Source organism: Beta vulgaris, chromosome 9 (genome assembly GCF_026745355.1).
Source record: "Beta vulgaris subsp. vulgaris cultivar EL10 chromosome 9, EL10.2, whole genome shotgun sequence".
Lineage (NCBI taxonomy): Eukaryota > Viridiplantae > Streptophyta > Magnoliopsida > Caryophyllales > Amaranthaceae > Beta > Beta vulgaris.
In genome coordinates, this window is record NC_079210.1 from 42,480,427 (window position 1) to 42,502,257 (window position 21,831).

At 37.8% G+C, this 21,831-nt stretch overlaps 1 protein-coding gene and 2 non-coding genes across 3 annotated transcripts; 1 reads left to right on the top strand and 2 right to left on the bottom strand.

Annotated features, from left to right (window-relative positions):
- Positions 1-247: 247 nt before the first annotated feature.
- Positions 248-407, bottom strand: LOC125493925 (U1 spliceosomal RNA). Its single transcript, XR_007270250.2, has one exon. It is a non-coding gene; the product is annotated as a U1 spliceosomal RNA (small nuclear RNA).
- Positions 408-2,297: 1,890 nt separating this feature from the next.
- Positions 2,298-2,457, bottom strand: LOC125493923 (U1 spliceosomal RNA). The gene has a single exon (XR_007270248.1). It is a non-coding gene; the product is annotated as a U1 spliceosomal RNA (small nuclear RNA).
- Positions 2,458-14,397: 11,940 nt separating this feature from the next.
- On the top strand, positions 14,398-18,723 carry LOC104903871 (heterodimeric geranylgeranyl pyrophosphate synthase small subunit, chloroplastic). Its single transcript, XM_010691996.4, has 2 exons — positions 14,398-14,908; positions 17,716-18,723. The coding sequence occupies exons 1-2, from the start codon at positions 14,534-14,536 to the stop codon at positions 18,373-18,375; spliced, it is 1,035 nt and encodes a 344-aa protein (XP_010690298.1). The 5' UTR covers positions 14,398-14,533; the 3' UTR covers positions 18,376-18,723.
- Positions 18,724-21,831: the final 3,108 nt, after the last annotated feature.

Genomic DNA, 21,831 nt, shown 5'->3' on the forward strand with positions numbered 1-21,831 from the left:
TAGGAAAATGATATACATAGCCCTTACGTATATGAAACTTAAAATAGAAATAAAAACTTAAATCAAGCATTTATTACCTCAAATGATGTATAATTATGTCTTAAATTCTTAAACTGTTTTTATTTTAAAAAATATATTTAATATAACATTACTCTTAATTATATATTGATAAGTTACAATTTACTAAGTTTTAGCATTTAAGTTACAAGTGTATGAAGAAAAATAATAATTTAGAACTGGAATTTGACAGGGGCCGCGCTGACGCAGGCCCCCACTATAACAAATTATGACGTAGAGTCTCCCACATGGGGAGATCTTGGATTGATGCCCTTCCTATGTGCAATGGAAGCCATCATTCCAGGCCATGAGCCTTCTTGATCACCCATGGGCCCCGTCCAGGTATGTAAGTTGTTTAGTATCACGCCAGCTCCAATTTATACTACCTTCTCTCTCATATGTTTGTTAAGTTTATGATGTGGGATACATTCTCTGGTTTTGAAGTTCATTTTTGTGGGTTAAAAGTTTAAAGTAGGGGGAGTATTCCGACTCCGTTCCTTTATGTCAGGCTTTGTCATTATAAGAATACATTATTTTACTGGACATATTACGGTTCATGGATGCTTTAAGTTAGACTTTTTGCAGTGTTACTTCATCTTCTTCTTGTCCTTCATAAGATGTTTGAAGTTTCTAGATGTATTGTGAGCAAAGTTAAAGTACTCACTACAATAGTAACAAAAAGAGTTACTATTTCATTTTATATGGTGGGAATAGAATTAGTGTAAAATGTTGAAATTCAAATTTTACATCAAGTTAGACTTTCAGCGATAACTTTTAACTAAAAGTCAACTCAAACGCTTACATTTATACAGCGGGGATGTAGAACTTGAAATAATACAAGATAATTGTGATATTTCAACTCAAGAATGTTTGACTAATTAAAATCATGAGTTTGTTTTTTATGAAGTTGGAGGTATATTATACTTTCTTTAAAAAGTATCAGTATGTAAAATTAGAGCATGTCATCAAATATCACGTATTTATAGTATGATTACAGAGGTGAATAATACAGTCTATCAAACATGTGACACCATCATTATTTAGAATCTTATATAATCACATACATGGCACATATCTAGTTTTACCCCTGACATATGTCCTCTTTCATACATACATTTGAGCCTTTTAAAGGTAACGTCGCATGCATCATTCAATTGAAATTAAGTTTTTAACATGACATATTCAAACATATGATTAAAGCATCAAAAGTTCAAAGCACCCATTTCAAATTTCATCCATTAATCTCTCCTCACCTTTTGTAATCTATGAATAACCACCTTTCAATGTTCAAATCAGTCTTGGTACCATAATTCCCCCTATGCATCACTGCTTGTGAGCTTTTTGACGGTCGTCGTTACCGCCTTCCCTTACCTTTACGTGCCCTTCGAATGGTATTTCTCGTTTCTCTACACTTCATTGCAAACTATTTTAATGTGGAAGATTCAATATTGTCATATGTAGGAACGTAAACTGGTAACAATTAAAACAAACTTATCTGACAACCATGACATAAGAAGATATTGTTCTAAAGTTGAATTTGTCTTATAACAACACACGTACTCACAACAATCAACCTCCAGGGATACACGGTTTATGCATTTCCGATGTTGACAAAGAAGCAGATTGAGAATGAATTTGAATATTGCGCCAGGATAATAGAGGAGAAAGAAAAAGAAACGAAGATGTGCTTGTCTATTTTTGTGTTCCCAATGAATACCAAAACACTAGTATCAAAAATGGTTAAATTTATTCCTACTAAACACTCACTGCTACCAACACAAAGTTATAGAAAGAGTAATGTTTATAATCCTAACTCTTCCCTTCTATTCTTTCAATGTGGGACAAAAGATTAAAAAACTCAAACGGTAATTTAAAAAACAATTAAAAGTTTATTCCCACTTAAAAACTCATTGCTGCCAACACAAGAAATAAAAAAAGAGTATTGGTTATAAACCTTACTCTTCCCTTCTATTCTTTCAATATGGGACAAAACATTTAAAAAACTCACTCTTCATATTCTTTTAAAGCAAAACTCACTCTTCATATTCTTTTAAAGCAAACTTTGAAGTTTTAATATTTGGTTAAATTTTCATATTAAGTTTCATTCAAATTTTCATGGTTATGCTGGAGCATCTTTAATTTAATAGTATAATATTGACGTAGTTTTCATCAAATATCACTTACTTTATTTAGGTAAAGCACTAAATTAACATAGCTAAAAAAAATTGATTTAGGATTAGACAGGGGCCGCGCGAACGCAGGCCCCACTATCACAAATTATGACGTAGACTCTCCCACTTGGGGAGATCTTGGAGGGATGCCCTTCCGAAGTGCAATGGAAGCCATCACTCCAGGCCATGAGCCTTCTTGATCGCTCATAGACCCCGTCCAGGTAAGTATGTTGCTCGGTATTACTCCCCTCATTCTTATAGCACTTCCTCTCTCATATGTTGTTTAGTTTTCTGATGTGGGACTCATTTCTCAATGCTTTGAGCTTTGAAGCTGAAATCTGAAGATGAGCTATACAACGCCGCCCATCCTAGGTATGGTTTTTGTTAGTTTCATATTTTGTTAGAGGGGCCTTGGGCCGGCCAATAGCCACCCTTTTTTCCACCTTCCCTTCCTTGGATTCTCCTGGGCCCGACATGTACGTGGGTATATACCACTTAAGTTATATACCTTCTATGTTTTCTTAAAATTGTACATCTTTGTTAGTTTTGATAGAAAATTATGAATAATATCACCTAAACATCCTCCAACAATAAGAAAAAATGCAAAGAGATATTTTTTAATTTTTTTTAAAGGTAAGATGAAGTCTCTTGCAAGGAATAGGGAAAATTGGGGATCCCTCCTTATAAGGGATGAGACTCGATCACATGACTTAGGGCATGTTCTCTTCGGCATAAAACAGCTGAACTGATGAATTGAACTGAACTTATCATAGTTGAACTGAACTGAACTGAATTAAATTGAATTGAATTAAATTAAATTGAAATAAAATAAATGTAATAAATATATAAATAATATTTTAAACAATAATAATATGAATATTAAATAATAATTATAATGATAAGTAATATAATAATAATAATAATAGTATTTTGAATATTTTAAAATGATAGTTATAAGTAAATAATATTAATAATCATAAATTAATAATAATAATAATTAATGATAATGATGATATTTAATAATAATTATTTTATATTATTTGTATTAATATATTAATACTTGATGATGATATATAATATATAATAACAATAATATCTAAGAAGTAAATTGATATTACTATTTTAATAATTAGATTTAATAATATAAAAATATTTAGTAATAAAAATAATGATTGGGTTGGACCGCAAAAATTACCTCATAAACCGTCTTGACGCGATTTGATTGGTTTATGGGCATAAAAAAATGGGTTTATTTGTGCTTTGACCTAAACCATGTTCCTCCTAATAATAATAGTAATAATAATGAGTAAAGCTATAATAAACAAAATAATGTATAGAAACAATAATAATAATAATAATAATAATAATAATAATAATAATAATAATACTTAATAGTAATGATATATATTTAAATAATAATAATAATAATAATAATGATAATAATAATAATAATAAGAGTAATTAGTAAAATAAATTATACCAACATAATAATAATATTTAACAAAATGGTTATAAAAGAATGGAACTGAACTAAACTGAACTGATTGGAGCTGAACTGAACTGAAAATAAGCTGGGGAGAACAGGCCCTTATAGGATTGAAGGTGATACCAATACCACTAGGCTATCACTTGTTGCTCAGATGAAGAGATATGAGAGGAGTTGCAAAAAGATGGAGAATAATCGTAGGATAGTATGCAACTTATTGGATTGTCACGGAGCATAAGAAAAATGAATTTTCATGATTTTTGTTTACAAACTTATAATTGATAGTTTGATACCATGTTTTGTTGTAACATGTTTTTTGTGTTATGTAAGAAGTCATGGATCCAATATATCTTTTGGACTTTTTTTTTATCAATTATAATTTGTGCTTTTTTAATAAATATAAAGGAAACTGACATGTGATACAATCTAATATAACATTCAAACACCTATTAAACCTTAGAAAGTGAGACACGTCCGATTAACATTTCATTCAAGGAATTTTTTCCAAAGTATAATTTGTGTCATTAGTATGAAAGAGAGTGACATACGAAGAAATATAATCTCATGAAAAAAAAATCAAACACTCAATTATCCTTTAAAGAATAATTTATGCCATTAGTAGAAATTCAAAAGAACCTTTTAAATGTGTCATTACTATGAATTATATATGCTATGATATGAAGAAGAGTGACATGCAACAAAATCGGTTAAAAAAATACAATCACTCGATTTTTATGAAATGTACAATATACCCAATTCACATCTTATTGGTAAATCCTTCCACACATATATAGTATGGAACTGCAATCTCTATGATAAATTTTATTTTGGTACTTGTTAGTATCATCTCTATTTCTATAAGGGATGAGGAGGAGACATCAAAAGAGGAACTACTTTATCTTTATTATATAGGGGATTGAGGGGTACGGGAAAAAAAAGAAGCAAACTCTTGACAAGATGGCATCCATATACAATGGTTAAAGGGTCGTTTGGTTGACATTAGGGTAAAGAAATGGAATCAAGAAAAGGTGGAGGGGGAAAGGAAAATATTATTCTCTCTCTTTCTTCCACCATCCTTCATCTTTTACTTGATGTTCCCTGTCGGAACTGCTCTCCCCAGTAGCGGCTTCGCCAAACTGGCGTTCCTCCCCGTGGCGCTGCATAGTGCGCCTCACATCGTCCCCTGTCGCTACGCAGCCTCCCCATTTCTTAGTGTCGTCGTCTCTTCCCCTTCCATATTTGTCGTTGTCTCTTTCCCCCATTATTGTTGCTACAGTTTTTCACCCCCTCTATTTCTCTATATTCTTCCATGTTTTTTCTAGGGGTTGTGGGTGGTTTAGATGGAGGATAATGGTGACGATTTCTTAGTGCTGGTGTCATTCAGGTCGTGTGGGCATGTGGTGTTGGTTGGGTTGGCATGTGGTGTTGGTTGGATGGTGGCAGTGGGATTGTGGTGGCGGTGTGATGGGGGTTGTGCACATTTAGGGTGGTGCAGGTGAGGTGAGATGAGGGTGGTAGTGGTGGGTTGGTGGAGGGGGTGTTGTTGGAGGGATTGGGTGGTCAAAGTAAATGGTCTAGGGTTTTCAAAAACCCCATTTCTAAGTGGAGGGACGAGAGAAACTAGTTAGAGGGATTTAGGATAACGGAGGGAGAAAGGGAAAGATAAAACCACTCAACTAAACTTAAGGGAATGAAATGGATATACTCCATCTTCCTTTCCCGTAACCCTATTACCAAACGCCCCTAAAATACCCTCACTCACATAATAATTCAATTAAATTAGTTTTATATAATGATGCAAACATTATTTAATCAACGAATTTCACTCCATATGCGCGTGAACATATAATGTTTGCTGTATAAAATTATAAATTTTCTCCAGAGGAACTTTATGAACAATTTTTCTTGCATGTTATTTGAGGTTATTGAATATAGTAATATAATTTTGCTTTTGATTTGATTTTGATGCAAGACTTTAACTAATAAGAGGCCCCAAACTAGAGAGCCCACAAAAAAACATCTTCCTTAGGTCAAGGTATTCTCTCACCGCTTACCTCTTCTTCCTCCCCTTCTTCAAGCTCACCTGTTTGAGGAGTTGCCACTTGCCATGGACATTATTATCGTATAGGGTAAGTTCCATTTGCTCTCCTGTTTTTAGTTTATTGTTTGTTTAATAAATGAGTATCTCTTCCTATTATGGATTGTGTGGTAGTCTCCTCATACGTGAGTTATAACTTATAAGCATAGCTTGTTGTTTCTAAGTATCTCCAGATCGGGGAACTTGTATGTTTGAATATTTGGAAAATCATACTCAGGCCCGTAGCAGGGGTGTGCAAAGAGCCCCTTTGCACAGGGCCCCCAGCTAAAAGAAAAAAATTGGTCTTATTTAAAGGGCCCATTTAAATCTGATGCTTTGTATTTGTAAATGGGCAAATTAACTGAAAGACGTGTTTGGACGGCCTGCTTTTCACTGCTTCACATTCCAGTCTGGCAGTTTTCTTCGTGATTCACGCTTAGTCGCTGCTGTTTACTATTCACCTTCCTCAATCTCTTCCAGTTTCCATATCTTCAAGATTAACTTTCTACCTTCTTCGGTTCTTCCTTCAATATTATCATTAATTATTTTCATAATTACCAAAAATAAGACCAATTCATTAATTAGTACCGATTCTCTCTATTCTTTATAGAAAGTTGGGTTTTTTTTTTCTATCACTAATTATTTTTACCCAATATGATATTGTCATTCATTATCAATGGCAAGCAACAATTGACAATCTTGAATTCGAGTAAGTAGTATTTTGATTCTTATTTTTCTGCAATGTGTCTTTCTGTTTGATTTATCTTTATGTTGAAAAACTGAATTTCTCCAATTGACGATCTTCCCTCATAATTTTTATGTTGAACGACTTAATTATCTTTCCAGCAATTATGCGTCTTCAAGTTGATTTTATTTAGTTTAGTTTTATTTTAATCTATTAAAGAATCACAACTATGCTTCACTGCTTCTTTAGTTCTTTATGCGCCTTTATGCTTCTTTAGTTCTTTATAGCAATTTGATTTCTATTTTTCTGAAAGACTGCAATTATGAGTCTTTAGACTTTATGCTTGAATTGATTTCCATTTCCAACAATTATGCTTGATTATGTGTTTGTGTTATACTTCTGTTTTGAACGACAATTTTTTTTTTTTACATTGCTAGGGACTGATTTTTTTTTTCTAGCAATTATGCTTCACAAGACAGTCATACTTATTTTATTTTTTAATTTGTTAGCTTAATAACCCTTTAATTTTCAGTGTTGAAAGTTAAATTTTTTTTGAACAGAATCGACGAGACTTCGAGATATGAGAAATTTAGTCAGAGGATGCTACTGATATGAACTTCATCACTCTAGGTTATATCAAACCATTTGGAACTCTAATTTAACTGTTAAATTGCTGAAATTGTCTATGAGTTTATAGATGATGGCCCCTGATATTAAAATATATGATTCTGGATATGAAATGCATATATATATATAACTGTAAAAAATGGAATTGTTATTTGAGTCTAAAAAAAGAGCTACTGATAAATTCATAGTGCCCAATCTATTTGTTATGTTGAAGATGAATATATATATAGGGCCCTTTCTCCATTTTAGAACAGGGCCCCATAAATCTCCGAGACGGCCCTGATCATACTCATTGGCTAAAGATAAAAAGTATCAAGATAAAATCTTGAGTCATCATATTTCAATTATGGTTGTAATATTTTCTAAAAAAAATTATGGTTGTAATATTTTGTCAAAAAAAAGTATGGTTGTAATATTAACATATGAAAGAAGCAACTCCGAAACGTTTATATTAGTAAATTAGAATAAAAATCTCAAACTGATGTGTTTATATATACTTCCTCCGTTCCAAATTAAATGCAACAAGTTTTCATTTTGGACAATTTCAAATAAAATGAAACAATTCCAAACTCTCTATTTTACAAGAATACCCTTACTAAAAAATTAAATCACACTTTATTATATATAATGAAAACTAACTAAACCCTTAATAAAATATATCATAATTTAATCAATACAAACCCAAATCATCTTCGTCTCCCTATCACCTTAACTCTCACCCACCACCACTTTTCTTCTTCATCATCAAAAGAACCTCCATCATCATCTTTTCACTCCCACACACAACCACTTTCTCTCTCCTCACTCCTACCCAACTACCACTTTCTATCTCCACCAACACACTCCGGAATATATCCCAACCACCAGCCAGAATTCATATCCACCATCCTTCGGAATCGAGGAGTCCCCACCATCACCATCCCGAAATTCGTCAAAATACGTCCCCACCACCTCCATATCTCTTTCTCACTCCTTCATCATGAAAGAATGTAATTCCGTGCCTTCTCATTCTATCTTTGGTCAATATATACAATATTCCTATGACTGTTACATTGCTATAATTTAGGCTATAAGTTAGGTAACAATATATACAAAAGTCAATACAAAATATTCCTCAATATTTCATAATCTATCACACCCCCGCAGTCGAAACGGGAGGGTCACGAACATTGAGACTGGTGCGAAAATCCTCAAACAATATAAGGGGCAACCCCTTAGTGAATATATCCGCAATCTGATAACGTGAAGGCACATGACGAACACGAACCTCCCCCCGAGCAACTTTTTATTGAACAAAGTGAATATCCATTTCAATGTGTTTAGTGCGCTGGTGTTGCACGAGATTCCCAGAAAGGTAAATGGCACTCACATTGTCACAATAAACCATGGTAGCTTTACTAATGGGACAATGTAGTTCAAGCAAGAGATTGCGTAACCAGCAGGACTCAGAAACGACATTGGCAACCCCCCTGTATTCTGCCTCGGCACTGGAACGAGAGAGAGTAGGTTGTCGTTTGGACGACCAGGAAATCAAGTTGTCCCCCAAGAAAACACAGTAACCGGAGGTGGACCGGCGAGTATCAGGACAACCACCCCAATCAGCATCAGTGTATGAAACCAAGTCTGTGATCGGGGAAGGAGAAAGATGTAAACCAAGATGAAGAGTACCTTGAAGGTAGCGGATAATACGTTTCAAAGCACTCATATGTTCATCGCGAGGGTCATGCATGTGTAAGCAAATCTGCTGAACTGCATAAGAGATATCTGGCCGAGTAAATGTGAGATATTGCAGGGCACCGGCAAGACTGCGATATTGGGTCGGATCTGCATATGGAACACCTGTGGTGGCACTAACCTTCGGTTTGGTGTCAACCGGAGTGGAACTTGGTTTACATGAAATCATGCCAGCACGATCAATAATCTCCTCTGCATACTTACGTTGTGACAAAAACAAACCACCCTGATGGCGAGTCACACTGATGCCAAGAAAATAATTCAGAGACCCCAAATCCTTCATAGCAAACTCAGAGCTAAGATGTGTCATAATAGACTAGCGGAGAGCATCAGAAGAAGCAGTTAAGATAATATCATCAACATATAACAATAAATAAGCCATATCAGACCCCCGCCGATAGATAAACAAAGAATGATCAGATTTGCTGTTAGAAAAACCAATAGCAGAAACAAAATCAGCAAACCGTTTGTACCATGCCCGAGGGGCTTGCTTAAGCCCGTACAAGGACTTGCGTAACAAACACACATAATCCGGATGCTGTGAGTCACGAAACCCCATAGGCTGATACATATAGACAGTCTCCTTAAGCTCACCATGCAAAAATGCGTTCTTAACATCAAGCTGGTGTATGGACCACTGCTTAGACAAAGCAAGACAAAGAACAGTACGGATGGTAGCCGGTTTAACAACTGGACTGAAAGTCTCACCACAATCAATGCCAACACGCTGAGTTTTACCATCACCTACAAGACGAGCTTTATGTCGCTCAAAAGAACCGTCAGATTTTTCTTTATGAGTAAAAATCCACATAGAACGAATAACATTAACACCAGGGGGGCGGGGCACTAAATCCCAAGTCCTATTCTTAATAAGAGCATCAAATTCATCGGTCATAGCCAATTTCCAATTCGGGTCACGTAAAGCAGCTATAGGGGTACGAGGAAGGGGTGAACGAGTCATGATGGTGGTGTGGGCTTGGTCGTGGGTATATTTTGGGTTGGGCCGAAATATACCGCGCTGGCTGCGGGTGACGGGTCGGTGAATGGGAATTGGAGGGGGCTGGGCCGAGGACAATGTGGGCTGGAGTGGTGCGGGTGTTGGGCCATCAGGTAGTTGGGCCGTGGTAGGTGAGTGAGGAGGTGAGGGTAAATAAGCTGGAGGAGCAGGTGAGTGGGTCAAGGTAGGACGTGGAGAGTGAGCTGGAGCAGGTGAGGAGGGATTTGGAATGTGGGCCGCAGGTGAGTGAGCTGGAGAGGTTTGGGCCTGGGCTGGAGAGAGAGGAGCAGGCTGGGCAGGAGGCGAGGAGTATTGAAGTTGGTGAAGGTAGGATGGAGATGCATCATCCTGCAAAAAATCATACTCACTGGCAGTAGGGTGATGAAGCTTAGCAAAAGGAAAAATTTGTTCATCAAAATGCACATGTCTACAGATAATAATTTTATTTTGTGATAAATCAAAACACTTATATCCACGATGATTGGCAGGATACCCCAAAAAAACACAAGGAGTAGAGCGGGCTTGTAATTTATTTATAGTAGTGGATGGAAAAAGAGGATAACACAAGCACCCGAAAACGCGAATGTGAGAATAAGAAGGATCACGTTTATACAGAATTTTGAGAGGAGACTCATTGGCTAATAATTTGCTTGGAAGTATATTAAGAAGGTACGTTGCCATTTGAAGAGCATGATGCCAAAAGGAGGGTGGCATAGATGCATGAATAAGAAGTGTGCGCATGATATTATTGATGGATCGTATTTTGCGTTCGGCTTTGCCATTTTGGGAAGATGTATGAGGACAAGACAGTCGAAATGAAATGCCATTAGACTCACAAAACTTCCAAAAAGAAGTATTATCAAATTCTTTCCCATTATCACATTGGATGCTTTTTATATGACGTTCAAACTGAGTAAGAGTATGAGCATGGAGTGTAGAAAAAATAGAAAACACTTGTGATTTATTAGCAAGGGGAAAGGTCCACAAGTATTTAGAAAAATCATCCAAAAACAGCACATAATAACGATGGCCTGACGAACTCAAGATAGGAGAGGTCCAAAGATCACTATGCATAATATCAAAAGGCATAAAAGTAGTAGAAGAAGAAGAAACAAATGGCAACTTAATATGCTTCCCAAGTACACAAGATTGACAAGTAGAAAACTTAGAAGAGTCATTACAAGCAATCATTTTATTTTGCCGAAGAGTATCTAAAACAGAGGCTCCTGGGTGACCCAGACGGTCATGCCAAAGAGTAGAGGCAAGAAAAGCAGTAGGATGAAAATCAGGAGAACTGGTAGTAGTGATGGGGTAGAGCGAACTCACATCTCATGAGTCGTCTCCCCGTCTGTAAATCATGCACAGAAAACCCAAAAGGATCAAAGACTACAGATACATTATTATCAGTAGTAAATTTGCGAACGGACACTAAATTTTTAATAAGGTGGGGAGCATGTAAGACATTGGTGAGAGACAATGGTGGGTGTGGGGAAGGTAATATAGCATGCCCATAACCATGAATTGGAATTGATTGACCACTACCGACAGTAATACCATTATGTTTGCTCATATTAATATAAGACGAGAGATTACCTTGTGCGGACGTCATATGAGACGTCGCCCCGGTGTCCATAAACCAGTTGGGATCCGGTGGAGAGAGAGACATGGTATGCATGGCGGACTCAATGTCAGTAGGAGCCCACTGCGTTGCTGCTGGAATAGGAGTCCACTGTATTGCTGCTGTATAGGCCTGCTGCTTCGTGGGTATTGGGCCCAAAATGCTGGGCTTCTGCACTCCAGCTTGTCTACCCCAAGATTGAGTGGGATAAGGACAAGGGGGAAATGCCCATGGGTACTGCATCCACATCCAAGGCGGGGGAGGATAGGGTAGCTGCCTGCCACCACCAGGAGCGTGACCACCCCCGCGGTTGCCGCCGCGGCCAGCACTGCCCGGAGAACCACCACCACCACCATTTTTTGCATTGTTCCGGTTTTTATGATTATTGCGACCCCTATTATGAGCTCGGCCACGGCCTTGAGATTGAGAGCGATTATCATACGTCCCTTCAGCCACCACCATGGCATCATCACCACCAACCGCCGCTTCCCTCATGCTAGCTTCCTCCAACGCTAACATGGAACGAACCTCATAATATGGGGGCAGAACCTTCTTATGACGAATAACCGAGGCAACCCCCTTGTAAGCAGAGGTGAGACCACCCACCATACGGAGGACCAATCGGTTGTTCGGAACCGGAGCACCCACGTTCTTCAGTTGGTCGGCAAGAGTCTTGAGGTGTTGACAATATGCCGAAACCGAGGAGAAATCCTTCAAGTATGTGTTATTGAATTCATGTTCCAAAGCAACGGCACGTGAGTTTTCATTGTCTTGAAACAAATCGCGAAACCGGGTCCATAACGTCATGGCTGAGACGTCGGCTTCAATAATGGTGTTCAATAGGTCTGTCGAAATGGTGGAGTAAATCCACTGAACAACAGCAACATCTAAGGTATCCCAGAGAGCTTGTTCATCATCAGTAAGAGTGGCCGGTTCTTTGTCTTTCCCACCCGTGGTTTTTGGAGGAATGATATGATGAAGACCTTGTGCGATCGACAGTGGACCTTAAATAATTCTGCCCAATTAGCATATTGGACATTTTCCATCTCAAGAGTGATGGGAACATGGGTCTTGATGTTCGAAACAGCAAGAGCAGGGTGAAAAGAAGAAGAAGATGAAGAGGATGAAGACTTGTCGCCCATGTTGACGGAAGAACGGAGAAGACAAGAAGAGAAGGTATGTGGAGGGCTGCGGAAGCGTGAAAAAGTCGAACCCTAGCTGATACCATGAAAGAATGTAATTCCGTGCCTTCTCATTCTATCTTTGGTCAATATATACAATATTCCTATGACTGTTACATTGCTATAATTTAGGCTATAAGTTAGGTAACAATATATACAAAAGTTAATACAAAATATTCCTCAATATTTCATAATCTACCACATCATATTCCACAACCCCATCTTCAACCCTTTATATGTTTCATCATCTTTTACCAACCCATCATCTTCAAACACCACCACCACCACCATCCACCAAAACCAACAACCACATCACCACCATCATCATCACTATCTTATCTCTCCTAGTCTCCATCATCACAATGTTATCTCTCCTTCGTCACTTTCTCGTTGGTAGTTACATATTTGATATTTTGGTTGAGATTGCCGGTGGTTTGGGTTGGATTTTGGTGGTTTTGGTGGTGGATTTAGTTGGTTTGGTTGTGATTTCAATGGTTTGGGTGGTGAATTTCGGTGATTTTGGTGGAGTTCCGGTGCTTGTAGTGGTGTTTCAATGATGTTGGCGATGATGTCAGTAGTGGTGGTGGCAGCAAGTAGTGACAATGTGGTGGGAATTAGATGGTGCTTGGTCCCACTTTTTCTCTCCAATTAAACTTGCTTAATCACATGTCCTCACTTTTTCCTAATCTCACCTTAATTTTTTTTTTGTGTCTGACACCGTGGAACCTGAATTGTTGCATCTAATTTGGAACGAAGGAAATATTATCTTTTATGTGAGAATAAGGGATAACTCTTAGTTAAACCTTCTCTCCCAATTATAGGAATTCCTGTGAGCGATTCGCATTTTACTTGTGGCATCTCTAAACACCAAAAAAAAAAAATTTATTATACATGTCGTATAACCATATATTAATGATATTTTCATTATTTCTTATAAAAATAAGGTCCTCGATAGATCTCTATTATATAAGGCAATACATGAGGGTCACCAAAAAATAGATTAAGGGCCTGTTCTCCCCAACTTATTTTCAGTTCAGTTCAATTCAGTTCAGTTCAAATCAGTTCAGTTCAGACCAGTTCAGCTCTTGACAATACTTTTACTCTCACATATCACTATTCATTTCAGTTCAGTTCAATTCAGTTCAGTTCAGTTCAGTTTAGTTCAGTTAAGTTCAGTTCAGCTGTTTTTTGTCGAAGAGAACATGCCCTAAGGATTAAAAAAATAAATCATAAATAGTTTTTATACCCAATTAATTCGAATTTTTTCCTTGGATAATGCAAAATTAGGTTTTAATTCCCAAAATATGCCCAAAAAAACTAAAATTCCCTTCGTACCGTCCACGTAGGACGGCACGCGAGAATTTTTTTTTTCAACTTAGGTAAAACCGCTACTCCGAGTAGCGGTTTATTATGAAAACTGATATCTGCTTACCATATTTTGCGCAGGTAAACCGCTACTCAGAGTAGCGGTTTATTTTAAAATTAAACCGCTACTTTGAGTAGCGGTTTCCGTGGGTTAAAACAAAAAAAAATAATTTTCTCGCGTGCCGTCCTACGTGGACGGTACGCAGGGAATTTTAATTTTTTTGGGCATATTTTGGAAATTAAAACTCACATTTGCATTATTCAAGGAATATTTTCTACCTTATTTGTTATCGCACGCATTGCGCGCAAGACTAGTAAAAATGAACAAAACACCTCCAAATTCTCACCTCCTTCGAGTATTTTGTTTTTTCTGATAACAAAATTCCCACCTTATTCTTTCTTACTCGGCAAAATTCCCACCTTATTCTTTTTTACTCGGCAAAATTCCCACTCTTCCATACTTGGAGTTGCAATTGTACAAACACTTCCATTCGGATAATAAAAACATCCTCTATAGACTATAGAGCATATAGAAATGGCTTTATTCTCCTTAACCTCGTCGTTCCACACCCTCAACCTCCCAAACTTCCGCCACTCACCTCCACGTCACCACCTCTTTGGGGTAAAAATCAAGTGCTCCGCGCCTACATCATCCGCCATGTCAAAAACCACATCATCCACCGTTCAATTCGACCTCCGCAATTATTGGACGGCCCTGATTGAAGAGATCAATCAGAAACTTGATGAATCTATTCCAATCTCTTACCCTGAAAGAATCTGTGAAGCTATGCGATACACTGCCCTCGATAAAGCCGCTAAGCGGGCCCCACCCGTCATGTGTATCACCGCCTGTGAGCTTTTCGGCGGTCACCGTGAGGCCGCCTTCCCTACTGCCTGTGCCCTCGAAATGGTACCCTCCTTTATTCGCAATTGATTATACTTCCTCTGTTACAAATTAAATGCAATAATTTCATTTTTTTTACCATTCACCCTTTTCACTTTGAAAAACATAGTCAAGTAAGGTCTTATTAGATTCGTCTCATGACGTACTTTCACAAAACATAATTTTTACTTGTATATCTGTGTTCAAAATAATATCTCGGCATGCGTAAAAGTGGATTTGTTACATTTAATTCGGAATAGAAGAAGTACATAGATTAAGGTTCAAATTAGTGTCTCGGCAAATATGGTCCAAAGAAATGATGGGTAAATTAATCAAATTTAGAATGGATTTGTTGTATTTAATTCGGAAATCGGAACGGAGGAGGTACATGTATTAAGGCTCAAATTAGTGTCTCGGCAAATATGGTCCAAAGAAATGATGGGTAAATTAATCAAAATTAGAGGGAGTATATATATATATGTACGGTATATTTTATTTTTGGTGTTAGATAACGACTAAGTATAGTGGGGTAGATGGGATTCGATTCGAGGTCTTAATTGGACTTTCATAAGGTTTTACCCACTAATGACTTAACTATATGGCATCCACCATTTTTATAATTTCTGATGGGTCATATTTAGCTGAAAATTTTGTGGAATATATGAGATTTTTGGGTCAATGTTCCATTCTATGGGTTTAGTATTATCCGGAAACAATAACTAATATGATGTTTATGATTGGGTTTTTATGAGTGATCAACTATATTAAAGGGACTTGAACTGAACTTATATTATATCATTGATTTGGAAAGAGGGTGAGGGTCATGAATCATGATTAGTATTTTCTCACAATTATTGATTATTTTTGGGGTTTTTGGTTAAGTTTGTTGCTTTGTGTTACCTTGACTGTAAAATGAGGGTTTTAAAAGTAAGTGTGGTTTTTCAAGAGTTTGGAACTTTAATGGCAATTGCCAATTGACATATATTTTGATGATTTTGATCTGGTCATTGATGCAATTATGTTTTCTGCTCTATATCTTGGTTATGTCTTGTTGGGCTATTATTGATGGGCATGGTTCTTGCATCATGTGGTGATATGTACAAACTGCATTATCAGAGGCTATGAATTACGATGTTCCATGTGATCGTTTTCGACTTCCATAACGTGCAAACATGAGTGTTAGGAGTTGGAGGTTCATATGTCCAATTTTGGGTTGAATGGCTGTTAGTAGGTTATGAACAAAGAGGATTTAGGAGCACCAGCAAGTGTGACTTTTGGGTCCCTTGAGTAGCTTGTATATATGTAAAATTAGACGATTTTATCCATATGAAGTTCAGACTTTGTGTCTGCTTACTTATTAGCTCCTTGATTATAGTTTTGTTTTATTTTCATCTAGTAGGATACTAGGATCGATTGAGTGTATGGCATGCATTCAAATATGGGGTAAGACTACGAGACACGAGCTTTAGTTTGGATTGCATCTGCCTGAATCTGAAAAGTTGGTAAATGCTAGTAAGCAACAAAGTCTCTACAATGTCAACCTTCATTGGAGTTGGAAAAATGGCAATAACTGTGACTTAGGACTTCTGAGTTTTCATTGAAAGTATACACTACAAAGACATTTATGAATCGTGACATCTATGTTTGGGCTGTGAGTGACTAAGGGCATGCAACAAATGAGCCATAGTCCTTTATGCTCATGGGAAAAGGTGGTTATTAAAGTAAATATTCTTTGTTGTTATGTTGGAGTACCTGTTCAATATATTTTGTTAGAGTGATTCTGGCTTATTTTTGACCCTGTGAGGTTTGGGGGTTGGGAGGAAGAGGTGTACCAGCATCAGTCAGACCTATTCCAAATCAAGGTCTCCTGAATGGCTCATGAAATCTATATGCTTGTATTATTGAGTTAGCTATTGAGGTGTGAAAACTGAAACAGTGACTTCACATAATATTTTTCATGAATATCAATTATTGGCACCAGTTCTAGTTACTACTTGCAAAAATGTAATTGCTGTCAATCTTGCACTACATTTGAAAATTTCACTTTACATATTCTAGTGATTAAGATGTGGTGCAGGCAGTCTCATTGCTAGCCTCTAGTCATCTTGGCATCCACTGATCCCACTCATTGTGCCATGTGGCTAGAAATTCATGATTTTAGAATCTGATTGTTGTGGTCTCTTGGGAAAACCTTTATATAGCAGTATGCTTTGGGCTCTAAGGAGATCTGATGAATTTGCATAAACGAACATGGAAAAACCCCTTTATAATGGAAGTTATAAGGAGATAAGTGTAGACGTGATTTTCTTCTCATCCAACTATCCAAGGGACCCTCCAACCACAATCGGAGCCAAGATTGTCTGTTAGGATTTAGGGGGGATATAGTTTTCCATGAAACAAAGCGTTGAAGATTGAAAGATAGTGCAACTGGGGAGGTTTGAACACAAATTATGGAGTCTTGAACAATTTAAACCATCTGAATCCTAATATCAACTCTTAAAATGCTTCCCATGACCCCCCCAACCCCTGCGTTTTGACTTTTGCCAATGCCTCCAATTGAGTTACTTCTTGTGCTCTATGCTTGTCTCTGATGGGTCCATACTCCATAGTGGTGGGTTATACCCATGATTGATTATATCTATATCAATTGATGACTACATATACGGTTACGTTTTTAAACAAACCACTACGATCTCCTGGTATATGTACTACTGTTATTAGTCTACTAAATCCAGAGAATTTGCAGTCCTAGGAAGTAATAACTAGTAAGACGTGAGTTATAATTATCTCTACTCTGATTGGCTGAGCAGAACTTTTTGGTTATCTACAAACAGGTTCATGCTGCCTCTCTAATTCATGATGATCTACCATGCATGGACAATGACCAAGTAAGACGAGGCCATGCAGCAAACCATGTTGTCTATGGGGAAGACATGGCAATTCTTGCAGGAGATGCACTTTTTCCTCTTGGCTTCAGTCACATTGTCTCACATACCTCACAGGAACTGGTCCCGGAGACACGCGTTTTGAGAGTCATCGCAGAGATAGCCCGAACTGTGGGATCCACAGGTATGGTTGCAGGCCAATTTCTGGATCTTGAAGGTGGGCCAAATGGTGTGGACTTTATTCAAGAAAAGAAGTTTGGGGAGCTTGCCGAGTGCTCAGCTGTGTGCGGAGGAATTTTGGCGGGTGCCAATGATGATGATATCCAACGGCTCAGAAGATACGGTAAAGCTGTTGGTATTCTATATCAAGTGGTGGATGATATTTTAAAAGAGAAGGCAAAGGGTGAAAAGAGTAATGGGGAGATGAAAAGGAAAAAGAAGAGCTATGTAAGTGTTTATGGGTTGGACAAGGCTGAGAAAGTAGCAGAGGATTTACGAGCTCAAGCAAAGAAAGAGTTGGATGGTTTTGAAAATTACGGAGAAAAGGTACTCCCGCTTTACAGCTTTGTGGATTATGCAGCAGAGAGAGGATTTAGTGTGGGTGGGTGAGATATGAATATTACGATGATTAGGTATGCCTTGCTTCCTTTCAACCTTGAATAGGTCTATTGATCTGAAAAAGGTCGTGATTTTCCATTGATTTTGTAAATTAGGAGGTATTTAAGTGTAAGATCTGTAAGTAGAGGTCTCATATGGAAGAAATTTTACTACATGAGTGAATTTTTATAGTGTTAGTCTGTTGGATGATCCCCCTTGTCAGTAAATAGGGATGTGTAGTTGGATATTCATTAAGCTGCTTCTCAAGCTGAGGAGCTAGTATATTTTGCTATGTTGGATAAAAAAAACTTCCACCTCACAACTATTGTAGAAATGATATATTGGCTGTTTCCATGATCACTTTGTTCTTTTCAGTAGGTTTAAATTTAGGGGGTGTTTGGTTGTCATGAGGTAAAGGGAATGGAATCAAGAAAGGGGTAGAGAGGGAAAGGAAAGCAAAACCCTTAGATGTTAAGTGTTGTTTGGTTGGTACAAATTCTTTTTCTTCCTCCTACCTCTCTTCCACCATAGCACCACCAGTTCCTCCTCCCTTGTAGTGTTGCCGCCACCCTCCCCCTGACCCCACCCATTAGCGTCGCGAGCCGCCACACCTCTCCCTCTTCTTCCCGCCGCGCCTCCCTCTCTCCTTTTCATCGCGTCGCACCACCCTCCCCATCCCCTTGCCTGCGTCGCCTCCTCTCGCTCCCCCTCCCCTTGCCTGCGTCGCGTCCTCTCGCTCCCCCTCCCCTTGCCTGTGTTGCCTCCTCTCGCTCCCCTCCCCTTCTTGCCGCCGTCACCTGCGTCATCGTCTGGTTGGCGTGGAGGAGAAAATGTGTTGTGCGGTGGTTGGGTGGTCAGATGGTGGTGGTTGGGTTAGGTTTCCGGTGGTCAGGTTAGGGTTGTTAGCGGGTGGGTGGTCAAGGAAGTGGTTGGGTGGTGGTCGGTTAGTGGTGGCAATGATTGGTTTAGGTTGTGATGGTTTGGTGGTGGTGGTTGGATGGTCAAGGAGGTGGTCTATGATGAGTCGAAGAAAGGGAATGTGACACCTTGGGGGGTGTGGGTAATCAAATTAGAGGGATTTGGGGGTAAGGAGGGGAAAGGGGGGAAAAGAAACCCCCAAAACAAACAACATAAAAGGGAATCAAGAGGTTCTATTCCCTTTCCCTTTCCAGTTTCCCCAAACCAAACGCCTCCTTAGGTGTTAGAGAAGGCACTTCTGATTTTTTCGATGAAGAAATTGGTACTCACCCATTCAAGGTGCTGAAGGCGACGAGCCGACAATAGCCCTATCTCAGATTTTTACAGGAGGTTTAGGAATGCCCCAAAAAATCCCTATATGGGTTAAGAGTAATAAAAAGTGCTTCTGAATCTGAATATTGTTTGCTTATCTTAGACATGGATTTATCATCCGGTTGATGGTATTTACATTGAGCTTTTATGAGTAAAACGATGGTTTGTATGTCAAACTCCTTGGAGTTTCTTAGGTACTATCATTGTTTGGATTTAGTTTTCCGTTGTTAGTCTAAATTACGTCACAATTTTATTTGGGTTGTGCCTATAGTTCATAGTTGGGTTGTGCAATAAGCCAATAAGTTCTTAGAGTATAATGCACTCTTCCAATGAGAATGGAGTTTGGGCTAATCACTAAAGAAAGAACTGAGACTTTTCTAAAATTTTCTCGTCTGAATGAGAATTGATATTAGTGTTCCCAGAGACTTTTCATTTCAAGGCATAACAAATAATGGCCACAAGGCACAAGATATTTCTCACCCCTATTTCACGTCTACAACAACAAAAAAACAAAAACAAAATCCCAAATCACAGCTCTTTGGGTCTTTAATTTTTTTTTTTTGATTAGATGTTTTCTTCATTTGATTCGCTGAAAGCTATAATTCCTTATGTCTTCATCTTCTATCTAGTACTAAATGTCTAAAACCAATACGCCGAGTTTAAAATATCAATTTTTCTCCTACTGGTGCATGACATTAATAACCCACCTTCATCCCCTAAAAAAAAAAAAAAAAAAAACCCACCTTCATTTTCTATTGTTATGTTAGACAGGGACTTAATAAAAAAACTAAGGTGGAAAAGAGTTTTTCATCTCATTATAGGCAATTTTTCCTCCAAGATGTGAAGGAAATCCATCTACCTCCATTTTCATTCTCAACCTCTTCATTTTCCGCTTCTTAACTTAATATTTTTCCATTAAATTGAACAAAGAAAATCTAATATTCATTTGCGTTTTCTACTAAAAATTATTTTCCATCAAACCAAATGGACTAAAATCAATACCCGAATAAATTATTTGTTTTCCCTGCTATTAAGATGCATGACATTATAAGTTCATGACCCTTTCTCTTCAACGTAAAAATGGTTAAATTTAGTAAAATATGTTTTACTAATAAGTATCAATGCTAATCAGTACCGGTAACTAGAGGTGATCAGGGGTCGGGCCGGGCCTAAATTTTTTTTCCATTGGTTGGGCCGAATCAAAATTCGGGCCAAAATTTGTGCCCAAAGCCCATTATTTTGGGCCAAAATGAGCGAGCTTTTCAGGCCAAAATCGGGTCGTCAAAAAACAAATTAAAAAGTCATTTTTGGCTTGCCCAAAGCCCAGTCCAAAGCGAAAGAAACTGGCGCGGGCAAAAAAATCTGCCCAAACCCGCCCAAGAATCTGGCCGGGCCGGGCTGATCTACCAGTAACTTCAAATTTTAAATACAACAAAGCAGTTATAATAAGCAATCATAAGCAGCTGCGGCTAAGGCCATGTGCAGGGTGAGCCACTGCATCGGACCCTGAAAATATGAGGGTCCAATTTTATTAGTTGTCCACTCAAAGTAAATAAAAAAAAAACTAGTTCTAATTACATGTTAATCCTTTCCAATTTATCGAGTGTAATGTTGGATGTAGATTCATGAAAGTTACTGTTTTGCTCGGTCTCTTCCTAGACTCCAAAAAAAACACTCATTAATTATTCTTTCGTCTCTTCCTATACGCTTAAAATTTTCAATCTTAATAATTTATTTTAGTATAGGACCCTAAATTATAGGAGACGATCCTAAGAGCATCCACAATGGAGAGGATTTCATCTCCTTTTAGCTCTCTCTCTCTCCTCAAAAAGGAGCTCCTCTCCATTGTAGACCAAATCAAAAGGATCCTCTTAGCAAGAGGATTGAAAGGAAATCCTCTTTTTGTATAGGAAATGGAGCCTCAGCCCTTGTGCTGAAGAGGATGATGACTGAGATGCAAAACACAGCTCCTTCCCTTTGTTTTGCTGCGTTTTCACAAGAAATGCTGAATTTCTTTTTTTTTTTCTGTAGTGGGCCCACTTGATAGTTGTTTAAGTTTGTGGGGTATGTGTAAAGTAAGAAGAAGATGATCCTCTTTGTTGTAGAAAAATATATGGAGATGTTAAAAGAAAGAGGATGAGTTAGTGGGAAATGAGGTGGAGGAAAGAGAAAATGAGG

Coding starts and splice junctions, on each gene's coding strand:
- LOC104903871 (XM_010691996.4), top strand. CDS start 14,534: ATGGCTTTATTCTCCTTAACCTCGTCGTTCCACACCCTCAACCTCCCA. Junction 14,909..17,715: donor CTGCCTGTGCCCTCGAAATG/GTACCCTCCTTT, acceptor ATCTACAAACAG/GTTCATGCTGCCTCTCTAAT.